The sequence below is a fragment of the Zophobas morio genome, unplaced genomic scaffold (assembly GCF_036711695.1).
Source record: "Zophobas morio isolate AGI-343-1 ecotype UQ-CSIRO unplaced genomic scaffold, CSIRO_AGI_Zmor_V1 ptg000023l, whole genome shotgun sequence".
NCBI classification, from domain to species: domain Eukaryota; kingdom Metazoa; phylum Arthropoda; class Insecta; order Coleoptera; family Tenebrionidae; genus Zophobas; species Zophobas morio.
Window position 1 is genome coordinate 6,971,293 of NW_026972128.1, and position 20,440 is coordinate 6,991,732.

The following is a 20,440-nucleotide window of genomic DNA, read 5'->3' on the forward strand; positions in this document are numbered from 1 at the left end:
ACCAGCGTTGAAATTTGTTAGTAGCTCGGAGCGAATCAGAATGTTTGTTTGATATGCGAAGGTGGGACGAATAATTTCCGGTCTAACACAGAAGTCGTATCTCAACCTCTTTGATACTTGTACATTATACACATAATATATAATACCTACTTCACAGATAATGTAGAACTCCAAAATTCTAGCCCACGACAACGCTTTTTCCTGACAATTTATCCTTTATAAGACACGATTAACAATAAACGTCTTCAAGCTGGCGCTAGATGAGCAAGCTGTCTTTCACAAAGGGTAATGAGAAAGACAGTTAAAAGCCAGCGTCAACTGGAGGGTCATTTTTACTAACCTTACTTTGCGAGTGTTGTTATACAAAAGCAACTTTAAACGTAAAAGAAACCTAGTTCAGTCGCTAATTTTATAAGAGTGATAAAATAATATGTTCAGTTCAATTACTTTTGCCCCCATTTATTAAAATGTGCATGACGTCGCTCCTACTAATTAAGACGTTTTTTGTTCACTCCACTGAAGCTCCAGAACGCCAAAGCCATAAATGCAACCTTGCAGTTTCCTAAATTACATCTCTCCCCGGAGTTCGCTGATTTGTGAACGAGCAAATCTCTGTTGAGACTTGTAGGTGTAATTCTCTAAATCCAAAGCGATCTCTCCCTTTTGCTCAAATAAGCTTAAAACAGAACTATGCATACTCTGCCATCTTTGATTCGAACGATATCTCTTTGTTTAGATTTTGTTGCAAAGTTATATCAGAATTTCCTCGAGCTTGATACGTCTTTTATCGTCCAGCACTTCATGAAACTTGCTCGAGGCCAGTTCAGATTGATGTTCATAAATTCATGGTTTTTGAAAAGAGAGAACACAGGTCGAGTTACCAAGAATATTGAGTATTTCTTACAAACGTGAGCAGAAATTTATGCTCGAGTTTTATGCTTGAGTGCATCATACTGCATCATATCTATTTTTATATTCTCTTTGAATCGGAATGTGCAATGCGAAGTTCTGTCGATGCGATTTTGAGGTTTTTATTGATGTATGCGGGAGTGCTTTTAAGTTTTGACAAAAAGAAGTCGTCTGAGTGAATAAGGGAATTTTACAACAAACATGTTATTAGTGTTATATTCTTGCAATTTAGCTCTTAAATCAAACATAAACTAAATAAAGAAAGATTAAAAAGTCAAATCCTGGTACATCGCGATAAGCGTTGCATTGTTTTTCTTTGATGCTTAACTTAATCAGTGCGATGTTAAAGTTAGAAGCCGAACAAATAAAAACTTTTCAACGTCTCGAACTAGGTATAAGCTGATTATTTTGCATCACAGCATCTACAAAATTTATGAAAACACTTCTTCCTGAACTTACTCAAAACTATGTCAAGCGTTGGAAAATAATTTGCGGTTGCAACATAGCTGCGATATGCGATATGGTTGAAGCGTAACATTTGAAATGTAGCACTATTATACAAGGTGTTTTATTTTGTTATATATTTCCTAACGGTACAGAAAACAAATTATACGATGGAGATTCTGCACAAAAAGTCTGATTCCGGGAATCATGTAGTTTGGAAACTTTTAATTAAGTTTATCAAACCTCCTCAAATTACTATTAAAACAAAGAATTAAGAAAACTTTTCCTCTTCCTCACGGTTTGTAAAGCGACGAAAGATTCATTATATCTTCGGTTTGAATAGAACTTCTGTATCTAGACTGGAAAATATGAAACCATTTCCCTTTATTCCAAAAAATAGTATTCAATATTTGTATTTCCATTGCAACATAAATTTCGTTGCAAGTATTCATCTTACATGTGGTATTACTACTTGTAAATTTTATTTTCGTTTGTAATCTGTAAACTTGTTATTACTATTCTACTTTTTAAAACAGACTTCTTCTGTCTGAACATTCTGTTGCGTGTTTTAGAAAATTACAAACTAAATTTATTTAACAATATACTCTTTGTTGGTTTATCAACGCTGCTATGGTAAGTGGAAATTTCACAAAACACTGAGCCACATGAAGCTGAATTATATTTCACTGGTAAATTATTTCAGCACAGTAAACTGAAAGGAGGTATTAAAAAAACAGATGAAAGCAAATATCGTTGTCAGAATCCTGTTTGAAACACAGTTCAGTGTACATGGTTTTAGAGAGATTTAAGAGTTCCATGCAAAATTCTGATAGAAATTTTTAAATTATAAAATAAGAGAGTTATGAGAAACTCAATAATTCATTGAAAGATATGGCGAAGTGAAAGATTAAATTTAATTTTTGCAGCAAACAGCTCTCAGCAGATATTTTATTTATAAATATTATTTTTAACAACTTCGCTCTCTTCTTCAGTGTAACTTTATGAAATATTTTTCAGTGGATACTTTTAGCATGCTGTAATTCAAATTTATTTGTTTTTAAAAACTTGTGCATGGAAATTTTAAATAAAATATTAGGGTATGTTAATATTTTTAAGAACATACGTACCATTTGTGGTAATGTTGTTAAAGTGTCAAAAGCATACTTGAACTGAGAAATTTCTAACCACTTCACGTATTCCCAAACTTTTAAGAAAAGAATTCCGTTTTCGATCAATGTAATCTTTTCTGCAATGCCATCTTTGCCTGTAGATACAATGGACCGTTCTCTGGTCTTATAGCAGAAACACTAAGGATAAGATGTGAGCTTAATTACATTTGTATTTAACGTTAGTCTACGTTATTGAAATAATAATGGTAAATAATATTCAAACGAGTACAATTCTCCCGCAAAAAAATTCTACGCTCTCTGCTTAGAATCCCTGTTGATGTGGTTTGTTTTGTGTGTAAATGATTAAGTAATTACCGCCAACGTAAATAGTTCTTGTGCTAAAGTATTAAATGAACCATTCATCACGACCCTGACATTTATAGGATGAAAATCAAAGCAATTTCGTGGGCGTAGAGTCCCATCTCTGCATTTTTTTTCTGTGTGACAGGTGGGTTATAATTAAATTTGCGTGAATTAATAACAGAACGGAGAAACATTTAAATGAAAATTTTTTCCTGGCGTCTTTACTTCTACGACTAACACAGTGGGTGTGATTTTTTAAATTTCTGCTCTAGTTGGTCATGACGCGTACGTCAGCAGTGCGATTGAAATGGCCAACTGGAGCAGAAATTTAAAACTTACCCGATATTAACTGAGACTGCGCAGTAATCGTGTTATATAAATCAAGTTTTCAGATTTTGTCTACACATTTTTCCAAGTTCTAAGTTAAGATATATTTTGCAAAATGCATGGTGGAGATATAAGTTTGAACATCTTGATGTAATTGGTTGACATCAAAACCCTGTATTTCTTGCGAGTGTGGAGTATTTTACTTTTCAAAGCTATGTCACAAAGTTTGTTTCAATTCCAAGATACCATTTTTCATCTAATTTTCTGGAAACAACGGGCTGTTTTTTCAACTCGAGCGTGTCCAGGGGAAACGGAGTGGGTGTTTATGTTTTATAAATAAACCAGCGGGGCAAAACGGACGAAAAGAGAAATGTTAAGTAGATTAGGGTAACTTTGAGAGTTACGAACTACATGTACTATTTATTGAACAACAACAAATTTTTCTTGAATAATGAAAGCAAATCAATAATATCTGCGCATAACAGGGCTTCAATTTAGTATAACATTTGGATTGACATTGCATTACACATTGTATTCGAATATTTTGAATTATCTATTTAATCTTTCTAATAAGGTATCCAGTAGGTGTATTGGGCTCTTTTGTATCTTGTACTCCCATTACAAAAAATCCCTACCCAACCTGGTACTAAATGAATTAAATTAGAACATTGTTTTAATATGGCCAATCGATTCGCAAAAAGATCAATCTGGACATTTATTCAAGAACTAAGAATTTACAATATATTAGACAATAATCATCGGTCTCGGTTGTATTCTTCTGCTAGTGGAGTAATGCAAGGATCAAATCTTCAGCGCATTTTATTCAATATGTTTATTAATGATGAGAAAAAACTTTTACCTGTCATGTATTGTTCTAACTTTGTAATATAGGGTAAAATTAATAAAACTAACATTAAATAAATGTAATGTAAAGTTAATTTCGGATTTAGCATTTTTTTTGTTAATAGTATTACAGTTTCTCCATGTAGTTTAACCAACCAACTCTCTATTTTTAATTTACTTTGTTATCTTGTAATTGCACTTGGTTTTACCGAGTATTAATAGATACGATTATTGATGTTATAACACTTGACGTTTAACATCTGTTTGTTTTATGGTTGGCTGATTAAGTATATTTTCTAAAAGTCGATCATGTTCAGACAGGTTCAGACTCTATCAACAAGGGTACGAAAGTATTTTTTAAATTTTAGTTTGTGCTTTAGTCACTGAATCATATACTGAGAATGACCACATAAGAATGCACCCCACTACTCACTTACTAAGTTCAACCTCCTGAATACGAATCTGAGTCGTGATTTTTTTTATTTTTACTTCCTGAGCGTAAGCTCCATCCGTCTGTGTGTCTGCGGTCGGTCCAGATTTTTATTAGAAAGATAATCTCCGAAACTATTGAACCGATTGTTGTCAAATTTTATATGTGTAAATATCGTGTAGATGGTAAAACGTTAACCAAAATTTGGCTGATCATCCCCACCAACAATAGAATGACGTTATCTCGAAAATTTACATTAGTAAAAATTATTTAAATTTTATAAAATAATTTATTTCTGCACGCGTGGTTAATGAATCCGTGTTGAATTTTTACCATAGATAACAAACTTTTTGCCAAAAAATAAAAACTGAATATAACATTTTGTAATTTCACTTTGAAACTGCGAAACCAAAATGCATTATAAATCGTTAATCAAAATTTATTCGTTTATTGCCTCCCCAAAAAATGATGACGTTATCTTACAATTCTACTGAACACATATTTTTTAAATTTTATAAAATAACATTTTCTTTTATGTGTAATTTATGAATTTATGAGTTTCTACCCTTGGCATCCAAATTTTTGGGACAAACAATATTTTACAATTTAACATTGATGTTGCAAGAACCGAATGCTGTGAAATCTTGCAAATATTTTATTGGAAGCATGGTAAATAGTTAATCAAAATTTGTCCGTCATCTTAGAAATGTGAAGAAATTGATGAGTGTGTTTTGGAAAAAACTGGGTGTGATTAATTAATTAATCAATCAAATTTTATTTTCTTTTGACTGCTGACGCTTGTAATCTGAACGTGCTAATAGTCGAATTCTTTCGAAGTATAAACATAAACTGTGTTAAGCATGTATTGGGAAATTGAAAATATCTACATTTTTGTCGTTATTTCATATTGTCCACACTTGTACAATTATCACAAAACGAAAATTGCAAAATAAAAAAAAAAGTTCTTTAAAGAAGCGGATCTGCCGGACGGTAGTTCAAAGGCGAGGGAAATTGTTTCAAAATAACCTTGGACCTATTTTTTTATATTATGATACCTATAGAAAAACGACATCCGATTTATCGATTTCTCAAGTTCGAACGGTTAATTTATCCTGCCCAAATGGTCATTAAAAGCGACTAAAAAAGCCAAGCGAATCGAAACGTACAAACCAGAAGTCGGATAATGAAAATTTTTTGCCAAATATTTCTCTTGTCGTGGTATTTATTAATTTCTTTATTTGACACAGGAGACTCCTGAAACTTACTCCACTGACCAATTTCAACCTTCTGAATACGAATCTAGGTTCAGAATTGACCGACGGAGATTGCTGAATTTTGTTTGGCCTTTTTATAACATATGACACCTATCAGTCGCTCAAGTTCGAATAGGCCCAGATGGTCATTAATGGCAGCTAGAAAGGTCCAAGGAATCGATTCGTACAACCCAGAAGTGGCATGCATAATTAAGCCATTTTCAAATGGTGATCCCGTAAACCCGAGAAATATTTTTTGGGAAATATTAAAAATCAAAATTATAAAACAACATTTTGTAATTTAATTTCGAATCTGCAAAACCGAATGTTTTGAAATCTTGCAGATGTTTTAAGATTATGATAGTTGTGATAAATGTCTCTTTATCAGTCCCAAAAAACTGATTACGTTATTTCAAAATTTTGCCGAATAAATCCTATCCAAAATGTACAAAATATGTCTATATTTGTAATTTATCATTGAATTAATATTTTTTAGATTTTCTTATACACGGTGACTCAAAAAATTTAATAAATCGGTCAATTTATTTTATTAAATAAATCAAGAATTGCACAACTGAATGCTTTGAAATCTTGCAGACATTTTAAAATCATTGCAAACATGGTAAATTGTTAATCAAAATAAATCCGTTTACTCCTCCTCAAAAATTGATGACGTTATCTCAAAATTTCGCCGAATTAATTCTACCCAAAATATGCAAAATATTATGAGTTTTCACTTGTGATTCATCACTGCATTCATATTTTTTACTGATCAAATTAAGAACGAGTCACACCATTTACCCGAAAATGTGAGAATACAAACGTCTTTATTTAATAAGAATTATAATAATGATATTCAGAACATTTTGTCGATTGTAGCTTAGTACTTGATAGTTTTGATCCTCTGTTTTGAGGAGACGAACTCATTCAAATAAAATTAATTTCTACGTGACATTCTTCCGATGTATAAACATAAACACTTTCAAGTTGTTTTTCTTATCGAGGATAATCTAAGGACATACAGTAATGGAGTCGTTCTGGCAATTTAGTAATTTCATATTTTGTCTATATTTCATAACTTCTAGACAAGACAGTAGTTAGGGGGAGGCTAGAGAATGTTGAGCTTCCTCTACATCTAAACAAGTTATAATTAACCAAATGCGAATTACAACATCGAAAATCAAAATAAAATAGAGTATTTTATTCAATAAGTGGAAGTCAGAGCAATAAAAAAGTCGGGACCGTCGGCATTGTGATCCGGTGATTGCAATGAAAACTTCATTACTATTTAGATCAAGGCAGGTATGGGTGGGGCTTAATCTTTTTAATTTTTTCTTAATATACGTAGTATTCCTTGAATAACACGATACTCAAAAACATGATTTTAATTTCATGTAGAGAGATAAGAGATTTTCTTAATATACGTAGTCGTCTTTTCAGAACAAGAAACTTAAAACATGTTTAAAATGGCAAATTCTTCTAGACAAATATGGATCTTGCGATTAAACCCCGCCCCTCGATCTGATAACGAATGAAAAATTCATCACAATTAAGAATTTAGATCAGGGCGGGTATGGGCGGGGCCTAATCTTTGGCTTTATTTTTTTCTCAATATACATAGTATTCTTTGAACACCACGATACTCAGAAACATGTTTTTAATTTCATGTAGAGAGATAAGGATTTTGTAGTTAAGCTCCGCCCCTCGGCTTACAACGAATAAAAAAAATCATCAGAATTAAGATAGGGTGGGTGGGCGGGGCTTATATTTTGCCTTTGTTTTCTTAATATATATAGCCATCTTTTCACAACAAGAAACTTGAAACATGGTTAAAATGGTACATTTTTGCAAGGAAATATTTATTTCGCAATTATAGGGCGAAACCTAATTACAAAATCCGCATTTCCCACAAAAATTTACCATTTTGAAAATGTTTTAAGTTATTTGTCGTGAAAAGAAGACTATGTATATAAAAAAAAAAGGGCAAAATATAAATCTTTTAGTTTAGTTTCTGTTTCACTCTCACGTCTACAGGATGATTATGTTCTAACATACGGCAGACGTGATTAAATTGTTTCGTTATTTTATTGATTATAAATCACTATTCAAGAGTAACAATAATACAATACTTTTATTATTATTAAAAGTTAGTCTTGTTGTGTACCATTTCACGATAACGAAAAAAAATAGACGAATAAGTGTAAACTTTTCTATTAGTGAAACTGTTATTTAGGTATTTTGTATAAACAATTGTTTTAATAAACGCGTTAAGTAATAAAAACACTCCTCAAAAGGAGGAAGAAAGAAATTTTGTGAAAATGAACAGTTGAACACGTGTATCTGACTTCCTACTCGTAAATATACCATTCGTAATTGCTTTATCTTTGTAACATGTGAAAGATGCAAATTTTGACTTGTCTTAGTTCCTTGTGTGTAATCTTAAACTTGTCGCCTTAAGCAAGTAAGCAAAAACAATTCAACGAACTCCTTTTGCTAGATATTCAACGAATAAGAGCAGTGCACCACTTAATTATTTTCATCTCGATACTTTAACAGCTTTCCTTGGCGTCCTGACTTTCACAAAAAAAAAGTCGCCAAATCGATTCACTCCTGCATCCCAATGTAAATGCAAATTAAAACCACGTTCTTCCTCATTTTATCATGCATGTTAGTGCGTTTAAGCAATTCATGTCGGGAATAGCAGATGACGTCTTCTGTGCTTTTGAGCTTGAGCGAAATTGTAACTCGGTTTGTCGAATACGAAGACGTCAAAACTGGATGTAATTTGTATGGAAAGATTACGTTATAAAGCATTTGCGGCAAAAGCTGCAGCATCTTGCACTAGACAGCAAACTTTGATGTGCTTGTTTGACACTGAAAGTTTGTGAGCTTTCTCAATCTAATTAACGTTTATCCTAATTAGACCCTTAGTCATCTCTTTAATTAAGTCGCAACTTTTCGAGCAAGTTTTCACGCAGTTTGAGTTTCGCACCAAGAATAAGGAGGAGATAACTTTTAACAATACCACCGCCTAATATCATTTTATTTATGAAACTCTAACTGAATCTATTATGGATTTGGCGGTAACCGCAAGGACAAGTTAAAAAAAAATGGTAAAGTGGGCATAATGTGCACAAAAAATGGAACAATTAACCTTTCAGCCTTTTCAGTTGTGAGTGAAATAAAAAAAAAAAAAATCTCAATGAATAATTGAAATTCTGTGACAACGGTCGGTTCATTCTACCCAACAATAATATAAAACGTCAAATCCAGGAATTTAAAAAATTGGTCTAAATTTATTTCGACATAATTTTCCTCTCCTTCCAAGCACAACTCCTGCTTGTGGAATCTTGAAAATGCTGATCGAATCCAAGGTCTTTCAGCCGAAAAGCGTACGTTTCAGTTGTAATACCCGAAATCGCACAATCGATAGCATTGACATTGTTGCACTTCAGGAACATTATGCAGGGAAAACAATAGAGTAATCAAGGCAATAATGAAGCAATAAATTTTAATCGATGTTATGTCGACAATAAATTAATTATAATGCCAAAATTTCAAAAAATTTCTTTATGTATGTGTTCTTGTTTATGATTCACTTGGAGCAACAGATGACGATGAAATATTTGTTTACAAAAAAATGTTAAATTTAAAATAATATATTTTTCTTTCATTAATGTGAAATTAAGTAATTTGTGTTTACGTTGGTACAGTTCCAATTAATTTTATTGTTATTAATTATTATATTGTTCATACGCTCCAAAGTAAACACGAGTATGCAATATATACTGATTGCACGATCTATAAAGCAACTAAGCTTGTTAGTCACAGTTTATTGCTTGAGAAACTTTACACCATAGGAGACGATTTGCATAGATGAATATCTTCTTACATGAAACTGCAACAACAGCTTAACATTTAGTCTTCTTAAATGAATATTTTCCTGATTATCATTAAAGTATTTTCTAGATGATATAATAATGAATAATGAGTAATAATGGAGTTATTTCAAAATAATCTAGAAGTTATTCCTGAGCTGTATTTGGAAAGCGATTTAATTTCCTGGTCTGTAATGGTAGTGGTAATTTTTTTTTTTCTACAATAGGTAAACATAGAAAAGTAGAAAAAGATTCATAGAAACATTTCTCTTGAGTCAGAAATGCAATATCTGGAAAATTTACAAAGCTGAGAAACATATATATTTCTATGTTAAAACGATTGACTTTTGATATTTGTGGTCATTGAAGTCGGTAAAATAAAATGCCTTTTATTGTGGAACAATATTTGTTTCTGTTTTTTCGAGGTACCAAATATTTCGTTGTCAAGATTTTTAAGAAATTTATATCCATAGATAGAAAACACGGTTTTGGTAAATTTTTACTTCTTGAGTATAGACTCAGGAAGTATTATAATCGTGTCCATTGAACGACTGGCTACTTTTATATTTTCTCGATGTTTCATGACCCCTAGACTACGAATAGCAATAGGATGATCTCAAAATTTACATTAGTAAATATTGTTTAAATTTTATAAAATAAGATGCCTATGCACATGTGGTTTATCAATCGTATTGGGTTTTTACCCTTGATCCAAATTTTTGCGAAAAAATTCAAAATTGCATTTTTCAATTTAATTTTGAAATAGTAAAAACTGACTGCTGCGAAATCTTGCAAATATTTTAAGGTTATTGGAGGAATGGTAATTTGTTAAACAAAATTTTTTCGTCATGCTTTTTACAACATTGCCGAATAAATTTTCTCCAAATTTATCAGTGTTTTTGGGAAAAAAATTGAGTGCTGTTAATTAATTAATCACTTAGTCAAATTCGTTCGAAGTATAAACATAAATAGTCGAAATTAAGCATGTACTAAGAAACTGAGAATATCTACATTTTTTCCCGTTGGTAATCCGCTTTAAATGTATGTATTTCATATTGTCCACACTTGTGCGGACCACGCCCCCTTGGAATTGGCGCCTCCGTCGTGCAGGGAGTACAGGGGTGTTAATTACGCCACTGGTTTTTACTGTAGAGAGGTTATGAGAAAACGAAAATCACAAAAAAATCAAATTTTCTAACTTATTAAAGAAGTGGGATTTTTCGGACTATACTTCAAGGGCGAGGAAAGTTCTAAGTTCCACCTAAATAAAAAAAATACAGAATGTCCAAACGGCCTGGCGCCAAAATTATAAAAAAAATGTGTTGTCGTATTTAGCTACAAATAATCCAAGGCTAAAACTTAAATTTCAAACATTCTGGGTGTATCATTCGAAAATTACACACCTTAGATTCATTTTTCAACAGTAACAACCTATATATTTTTATAGAATTAAATTTCATCAAGAGAAAAATAACGTCAGCCACAAAGGTTTTTTAATGAACAAGTTTTGACTTCATTAACATATTTATTAAAAGTCGATATCATGCTATTAGGCAGAACTTCCTTCGTCCCTGATGCACAATTAAACAAATCCAGTTTTCTAAAAAACAACAAGAAATAAATAATACCAGTGGCAGTGTAAGACAAAAATGTGGCCAACGTGGGGCTCGAACTCGTGATCGTCGCGTTATCATCAGCACGCGCTCTAACCAATTAAGATAATGACACATTAGTCAATGTTTCTCCTATACCTATTAGTCCTATTACTAGCAAATACCGATTTACTTTACGAAAATAAATCTCAAGGCGGATTCATAAACCACAAATACAAGAATATGTTGTTTTATAAAATTTAAATACCAGATACAATGCGAACTTTTGAAGTTACATTATCAAGACTCCTGAAATATATAAAATTTGACAACAGTTAGTCCGGTGGTTTCGGGAATTAAAAAATGTTAATAAAAATAAACACAGACGACATACGGAAACGGCAGTCCTATTGTTTCATATTGTAGGAGTCATGAAATGTCGAGGAAACATGAAAGAGTATTTGAACTTATCTACAGGTGTCTGAGAAATGGCGGATTAACTCTTTAATACGTTATGTACGGGGGTGTCGGAAGTCCCAAAAACATAATAAAAAATTTTTATGATATATGTTACGAAAAAAAGTAATTTCATAAAAGTAAAATTGACAACACTGCACGCACCTAATGCATGAATACCTGCGGCTTATTTTCTGATTTCTTAGTAACGATGGTGACTGAAATCCACCTTTTATTTTATATACGAGACCTTCCTAAGCATGACTAATTTGAAGAGAAAGCTGTGGTAGAAAAGTGTACGGTTTTTAGGCAGAAAATAAGAACTGGCACAAAAATTATCTAACGTATTCAAGCACAAGCACAAAAAGTGTTTTTAATTTTTTTGTTAATTGTGGCTAATTTTACAAAACTGTGGTTAAATTAAGTTTTGGATCTAAATTGTAATAGGAGATAGAATTACGACGTTTATGGTATTAATTTCCATTATCCTTAATTAATTTCATTATAAATAAATTATCTGGGGTAATTATTAATTAATACAATTAAAAAAAACTATTTATTTCTTACTAAAATTTTAACATTATCTAGTCAAAGTTCTGTTTCATAGCTTAATGTTGAATTATTTAAATAGTGCAACTAATTGTATCTCATCACTACTTATTGAAGCAAAAATTAGTATTTATACTAGGAGACTTATATTTAGTAAATCTTGATATTTTTCATTTAAGTATTTATTAAGGTATTCAATTACAAGCACGTAATTGTTAATTATTGTTTGGATAAATGAATTATGATTAATTTTACCTAGATCTTTGTGTGTTTTTTTGTTAATTGTGACTAATTATAGGTAATTATTTCAGCTACTGTTGAATTAAGTTTTGAAAAAACATAAAAAAATTATTTAATTATGATATTAATTTCTAGTACGTAATTAGAATGTTTTCAATTATCGCTAACTTAATTACTCGCGATTTGAATGAATTTAAGTTACATAAATTTTTACTGTACAAACTAAATGGTTTTTGATACAATAATTATTGTTTTGATGAAATAATTGTGGTTAATTTTACCCACATGTTTGTATTTTTTTTACTAATTATGACTAAGTTTACATAATTATTTCACCTACAGTTAAATTAAGTTTCGAATCTATAATAAAACTGGAAATAGGATTACATCGTTTACGGTATTAATTTCCTTTATTAGTAATTACTTTTACAATTATGTTTACTAATTGATATTTATTATCTGGGATAATTAATACAACTTATATAATTGAATGCAATTACTAACTATTCATTACTAAAATTTTAAACATTATCTAGTTGATTATGACACCAAGTTGAGTTTATATTGCGATATTTCTTAAATGGAATAATTATTATCTTGACTAATTACAATAATTAGAACTAATTCAGAATCGATGAAAATAAAAACAAAAGTAACTCACTACTACTAATGGAGGTAAAAATTAATATTTATACTAGCAAGTAAATATTGATATTTTTCATTTAAGGTCATTTAATTATGACACTGATTTCTAGTACTTACTTGGAATATATTTAATTATCGTAATTTAATTAGTGGCGATTTGAATGAAATGAAGTTATAATGCTACATTTTTAATGTAGAAGTACTTAAAATGGCTCTTGATACAGTAATGTTTGTTTCGATGACATAATTACGATTAAGTTTACTTATATCTTATATCTTTGGGATTTTTTGTTAATTGTGACTAATTTTAGCTAATTATTTCAGCTGTCGTTAAATTATGTTTTGAATCTAAATTCTAATTCAAGATAGGATTACATCGTTTACGCTATTAAGTTCTATTATCCTTAATTACTTCTAAATGGTGTCTTTTAAATGGAATTACAAATCTGGGATAATTAATTAAAATTATGTAAGAGAATTTAATAACTGACTGTTATTTGCTAAAACTTGAACATTATCTAGTCAGGATACACCTGCGTATGACCCTGAGTTACATTTATATTACTAATTTTGTTAACGTAGTAATTATTACCTTGATTAATTATAACAATTAGGACTAATTCAAAATGACCGAAAGATAGAAGCAAAAGTTTTGCTTCATAGTTTTTAATGATTAAATTTTTAAATAGTGCGATTAATTGTAACTCACTACTACTAATTGAACTAATTTTAGGACAATAACCATAAAAACCAGTACCTAGTCATTAATTGTTATTAATAAAACAGGCTGTTATTTTTCATTAATAAATAAACCAAAAAAAAAACAGTTTAATAAGACATTTATAAATTACAAACAAAAACAAAAACAACAAAAGAAAATCTATTAACATTAAAGCTGAACTAACTAAACACTACAGATGTTCAAAATTCCTGCCTTGTGCATATAAGTAAGCTCGTAGTGGGCGGGGCTAGTAGCTGCTAAGATAAGACGGACTTTGGCAAATGAAATACCCTCTAAGAAAAGAGAGGGGGGGTGGGCGGGGCTAGTGCCTGGTAAGATAAGACTGATTTTAGCAAATGAAGTATCCTGTAAGAAATTTAATTAAATTATAATAAGAAAAGATACTAGAGGCTCCAAAGCAGTTTCAAATTCTTTCCAAACAGAAATACCTAGAACCTCAAAATTGTTTTAAATTTTTCAAAACAGAAAAACTGGGTCCCAAAATTATCTCAAAAACAGGTCAGGTGAGAATTTTCCAAAAATAGAACACCAAAGTCCCCCAAAAAGGTTTTAAATATTTTACAAAAAAATGTCTAGGGGCTCTCAAAACAATACACCATGGGTACCCAAACATTGCGGAACTCAAGACATTTTCATATTCGTAAAAAGTAAATCACTCAAATCTGAAAATATTTTTTCAAGTTTATCCAACAAAACACCAGATTTCTTTAAATTTATCCGAAAATAATAACCCAGGGGACCTAAAGTTATTACAAAAACAACACAACCATATCTTTGTACATTCTAACGGAAATGGTAATTAAACATGGTCATGGTCGAGAGAAATATTAACTAAAAGTTTTATTACTAGTTATTGTGACAATGAATGTGCTGTTTAGTTGTTAAACGTGGCAAAATAACTAATTTTAAAATTATTATAATTCAACCAAAATGTGAGATGGAATGTTTTTACTATTTTTTCCAGAATCACCAGTTGATTGTTAAGAGCGTAGCGGAGAGTTAATCCGCCATTTTCCATACACCCGGTATAGGGCATTTTTCAAATTTTAATTTCCGATATATTATCCAAATGGTGCACACTCTGTAGTTTATAGTAAGTATTTTCAAACTTATCTCTTAGTAAGTTTTTTTTTATGCTAAATTTACTTAGGTTACTTACTTTTTTTCTTTATTTTCTTATTGTTAGAATAAATTTCATATTATGTGGGAACAAAATAAAACGTGTTAAAGACAAGAGGGGAAATGTTAATAAATGAAAAACTCATTTAAGAATCTAATCTAACTAAAAATATTTTCCATGAAATTTTCCATTCATTAAAAGATTTGATATAATTTCTTTATGTCGTATAAGGAATCTAAATCTTCAAAAATATATAGGGCGTTTCATTTAACAAAAAACAAATTTGGTGAGTGTCGGCTGAATGGAACATCTTGTATATCTGAATATAACTGTAAAGATAACTGTTTGTACTGGACTGTGTTAAAGAAATTTTTCAATTGTTGAGGATAATCGTCCACTAGCAAATTATTGGGACACTCTATATATAGCTAAGAAATACGTTTACAATTTTTCTAAATGGTAAATAATTATTAAAAAAAAAACCGTGTCAGAGCTGAAATTTCTGAAATCGTCACTAAAATTGTATTTTGTTATATGCTTCTATTTCTGATTTAGTTTTGAATTGTCACATTTATTTGATAACTTAATTTTTCCGCCATGTCGAATGATAATCAGATTGATGTTACTTGTCAATTTATGTAAATAGCGACAAGTTTAAATCTCCAGTGATAGTCTGATGTGACAAATATTATCTAAATCTGACGTTTCCAAACGTGAAAAATCTCTTTACAATTTTATTGTTGCGAAACCTGTAGAGAATTTTATTATAATACGTACATGTCGCCGTTAAAATATAATATAATCTTTAGAAAAATATCTAAACTAAATGTATAGTCTGTGTATTCATCGTAAAAAAATATCCGATATTGACATTTTTACTTTGTCCTTGACCTCCCTTGTTCGGTCATAAAGGTTAGAAATTAAGTGAATATTATTAATGTTTTATCTACAAACTGGCACAAATGTTCTTGATCACCTAAAGGTGCTACCCAAAAATAATTGTCCAGCTTGAGGGTTAAATTTATGTTTTGTTTCAACTGTTATTTCAATATCTGAACTGCCTAACGTTGTGGGTACCCCATCTGGCGCTCTTCCCCGCCTTCCTTTACCATCCTCCGCACTCCACTACGTAATCGCCAATAGTTTTAGAAATAGTTAAACACACCCCAAATTCAAATTAACCACGGTGTTATCTAACACAAAAATGCCCCGCCGGAATTTTAACTCCCCGAAATATTTTTCTTTCTGCGTTTGCACCCGACTACAACTAGCAGTTTCCATATTTCACGCAGGTATGGGTTTAATCCTGGCAAAGTTTGCGGTGATCCAGAAAACAAAGAGTTCGGCACCGTGCCAGATCGATCCGGTCTGGCATACCGAACAATTTCGACTCCCAGCTCAGCTGACCGCTTTTTATTTGTTACAGTGCCACCGACTGGTGTCCAAGTGAATGATGACTTCACCATGGTGAAAAATGGCATCACAACGGCCTACGCTGAAGGAGCCAGTTTAACGCTCACTTGCACCGCCACTGGTGGCAAGCCCTTGGCCAAAGTAAGGTTCTATTCAAACATAACACTATTATGCGGAGGAAACGAGTTGAAAGTTGGAACTAGTTCTACACTGATACCGCTGAAAAGGTTTAAATTGGGTTTCAGTAATCAGTAAACGGTTTCTAGGAATTGTACATGTTGTTAAATGTAATTAAATGCGGATAAATTTCTAATAGGAGTCATAATAAAAATTAGTAGTTATTATAATTATAAATGAAATACATGTTTGTTTAAGGTCTAACTTTTAATTAATACTAAACTCGTTTTGAGTAATAACTTGTTTACACAGCGTTTGATTAAAAATGAGTGATTTTAATTTAATTGCATTTGCAATAATTAATGAAATTTTTGTTAATTGAACATTATTCAAATACAAATCTGGTTCATTAATTACACGTTTGCGTTATGTATCGACAGCTAGTGTCAACAAATACTCTGATTTGATTATTGAAATACTTTCAAGTTTAAATGGAAAAGAATTGCTTTTCATTGAAATGTTGATTGATTTTGTTACACACGTTTTTGAAATAAATTCTGTTGTTGGTTTATTGTTTACCAGAGTTGTAGTGCTATATTGCTGTTCCAGTTTCCGATACATGGATTACAATAACAATACTGCAGCTACGTGTACCTGATGGATATTTAATTTTTCGAACGTAAACAGGATAATGATCCTGTCTGTCTTATTGTAAACAGCTGAGTACACACACGGCTATTTTAATTCACAAAAGTTCGTGGAAACTAATGGATAAATTTCACGAAATGCACTCTAACGACTAGTGGGTGTACAATAATTATAGTCTGAAGTGTCTACCATGTTGATTATGAGATTATTATGTGGTTATTCAAGACTGGGGAAAAATGAACAAACAAACAGAATATTACACACATAATAAGTGCTTTAAAAGCATTATGAATAATAAATTTTAATTATTCCTTCATAATTTTGTTGAGTATAAGTAAAAATAAAGACAATAGTTACAGAAGGTGATGTATGACCCAACAACTAGATGCGTGCGTGTCAATATTGTTTTTCGTATACAGCAATAAATAATAATTATAGCATTACTTCTCTCCCAACACTTAAGGAAATTAAACAACCTGTGTTTGATCGTCAAAATCAATACATACATATTTTTTAGATAATGGTCTGTAACAATAATAAAAAAAAAATACTTTCACTTTTCGCTGAAAACAACCTTCTCAATTTTGGCGTACACAATTTCGACACGTCATTATACACAGTTTAAATATAAAACAAGTTTATGAGACACACGGTAAAATTTGTAAGTTCATTTAAAAATTCTGTAATTATTTGCGAAATCAAAAACTAAAAAATGGAAAATCTGAAAACACGAGAAACCGTAATACGAAATATGGAGAGATCGAGAAATCGAAGCATCAAAATATCAAAAAATAAAATATCAAAATTGAAAAACTCAGAACTTGAAAATTTTCCAAAATTGAAAGATCAAAAACTTGAAAAATTGGGAAATCTAGAAATCAAAAATTTTTAAAATCGAAAACCGAGATATCAAGAAATCGAATAAAAAAATCGTAAACTCGAAAAATTGAAAATTCAAAAACAGAAAAATGAAAAATTTGAAACTTCGAAAAATGAAACACAATCGAAAAATTGAAAATTTAAAAATTTGAATAATTGAAAATAGGAAAATTAGAGAATCGAAAAATCGGAAAGTCCAAACATCGAAAAATTGAAAACCTGATACATCGAAAAATCCAGAAATCGAGAAGTCAAGAAATCTAAACGTTGAAGATTCGAGAAACAGAGACACAGGAAAATAAAAAAATCAAAAAGTCGAAATGCCGAAAAATCAAGATATCGAAAAGCAGATAAATCAAAAAGTCGAAAATTTAAGAAACGTCAAAAATTAAAAAACTGGAAAATCGGAAAATTGAGGAATCGAAGAACTGAAAAATCGTAAAACTGAAACATGCGAAAATTGAGAAATCGAATGTTCAAAAATCAAGAAATCGAAAAGCCGAAAAATCGAAAATTCGAAATATTAAGAAATCGAAAAATTGTTATATCTATGATTTTGAGAAACCGAAATATCAAAAAAGTCGAAAAGTTGAGAAATCGAAATAACCCAAAATCGAAAAGTGAGAAATTGAAAAATTTAAAAATTTACAATTGAAAGAATCGATGAATCGAAAACTTGAAAAATCGAGAAATCCAGGAATTGAAAAATTGAAAAATCGACAAATCGAGAAATCGAGAAATCCAGAAATCGAAAAATTGAGAAATCCGGAAATCGGAAATCGGGAAATCAAGAAATCTAAATGTGGGAATTCGAAAAAGAGAGAAATAGAAAAATAAAACAATCAAAAAGTCGAAACGCCGAAAAATTGAGAAATCGAAAAGTAGATAAATCAAAAAATCGAGAGATTGAGAAATCCAAAAATTGAAAATTTAGAAAAGTAAAAAATTGAAAAAACTGAAAAATCGGAAAACTGAAGAATCAAAGGATTGAAAAATCGTAACACTGAAACAATGGAAAATTGAGAATCGGAAAGCCGAAAAATCGGAAATTCGAAATATTGTTATATCTGCAATTTTGAGAAATCGTAACATTAAAAGATTGAGAAATCGAAAAGTCACAAATTCGAAAAATTGAGAAATCGAAATGACCCAAAATCGATAAGTGAGAAATTGATAAATTTAAAAATTTACAATTAAAAAAATCGATGAATCGAAAATTTGAAAAATCGAGAAATGTAGGAATCGAAAAATTGAAAAACCGACAAATTGAGAAATCCGGAAATCGGAAATCGGGAAATCAAGAAATCTAAACGTCGGAATTCGAAAAAGAGAGAAATAAAAAAATAAAAAAATCAAAAATTCGAAACGCCTAAAAATCGAGAAATCTAAAAATAGATAAATCAAAAAATCGAGAGATTGAGAAATCCAAAAATTGAAAATTTAGAAACGTAAAAAATTTTAAAAACTAAAAAATCCGAAAACTGAAGATTCAAAGAATTGAAAAATCGTAACACTGAAACTATGGAAAATTGGGAAATCGAAAAGCCGCAAAATCGAAAATTGGAAATATTGAGAAATCAAAAAATTGTTGTATGTATCTACAATTTTGAAAAATAGACACATTAAAAGATTGAGAAATCGAAATAAAGCAAAATTGAAAAATTAAAAATTCAAAAACGTAAAAATGTACTCGAGAAATTAAGAAATCAAGAAATTTTAACTTTGAAAATTCGAGAAACAGAGAAATATGACAATAAAAAATGAAAAAGTCGAAACATCGAAAAATTGAGAAACCGAAAAGTGGATAAATACAAAAATCGAAAATTGAGAAACGTTAACAATTGAAAAACTGAATAATCGGACAATTGAAGAATCGAAAAACTGAAAAATCATAAAACTGAAATATCGGAAACTTGAGAAATCGAAAAGCCGCAAAATCAAAAGTAGGAAATATAGAGAAATAAAAAATTGTTATATCCACAATTTTGAGAAATCGAAAAGTCAAAAATTTAAAAAATTGAGAAATCGAAAAAACCCAAAATCGTAGGAAAATAAAAAAATCAAAAAGTCGAAACACCGAAAAATCGAGAAATCGAAAAGTAGATAAATCAAAAAATCGAGAGATTGCGAAATCCAAAAATTGAAAATTTAGAAACGTAAAAAATTTAAAAAACTAAAAAATCCGGAAACTGAAGAATCAAAGAACTGAAAAATCGTAACACCGAAACTATGGAAAATTGAGAAATCGAAAAGCCGCAAAATTGAAGATTCGAAATATCGAGAAATCGAAAAATTGTTACATGTACAATTTTGAGAAATCGAAACATTAAAAGATTGAGAACTCGAAAAATTAAAAATTCGAAAAATTGAGAAAACGAAATAAAGCAAAATTGAAAAATTAGAAATTCAAAAACGTAAAAATGTACTCGAGAAATTAAGAAATCAAGAAATTTTAACTTTGAAAATTCGAGAAACAGAGAAAT

The 20,440-nt window shown here is 30.4% G+C and overlaps 1 protein-coding gene across 2 annotated transcripts in view; it reads left to right on the forward strand.

The window, feature by feature from the left end:
* Nucleotides 1-20,440, forward strand: part of LOC135134087 (nephrin-like) — a 494,536-nt gene that overhangs the window by 199,270 nt on the left and 274,826 nt on the right. For both annotated transcript variants that reach the window (XM_064062687.1, XM_064062688.1), the window contains exon 3: nucleotides 16,327-16,454. In XM_064062687.1, coding sequence (XP_063918757.1) covers nucleotides 16,327-16,454 — 128 coding nt within the window. The remainder of the gene's footprint in view (nucleotides 1-16,326; nucleotides 16,455-20,440) is intronic.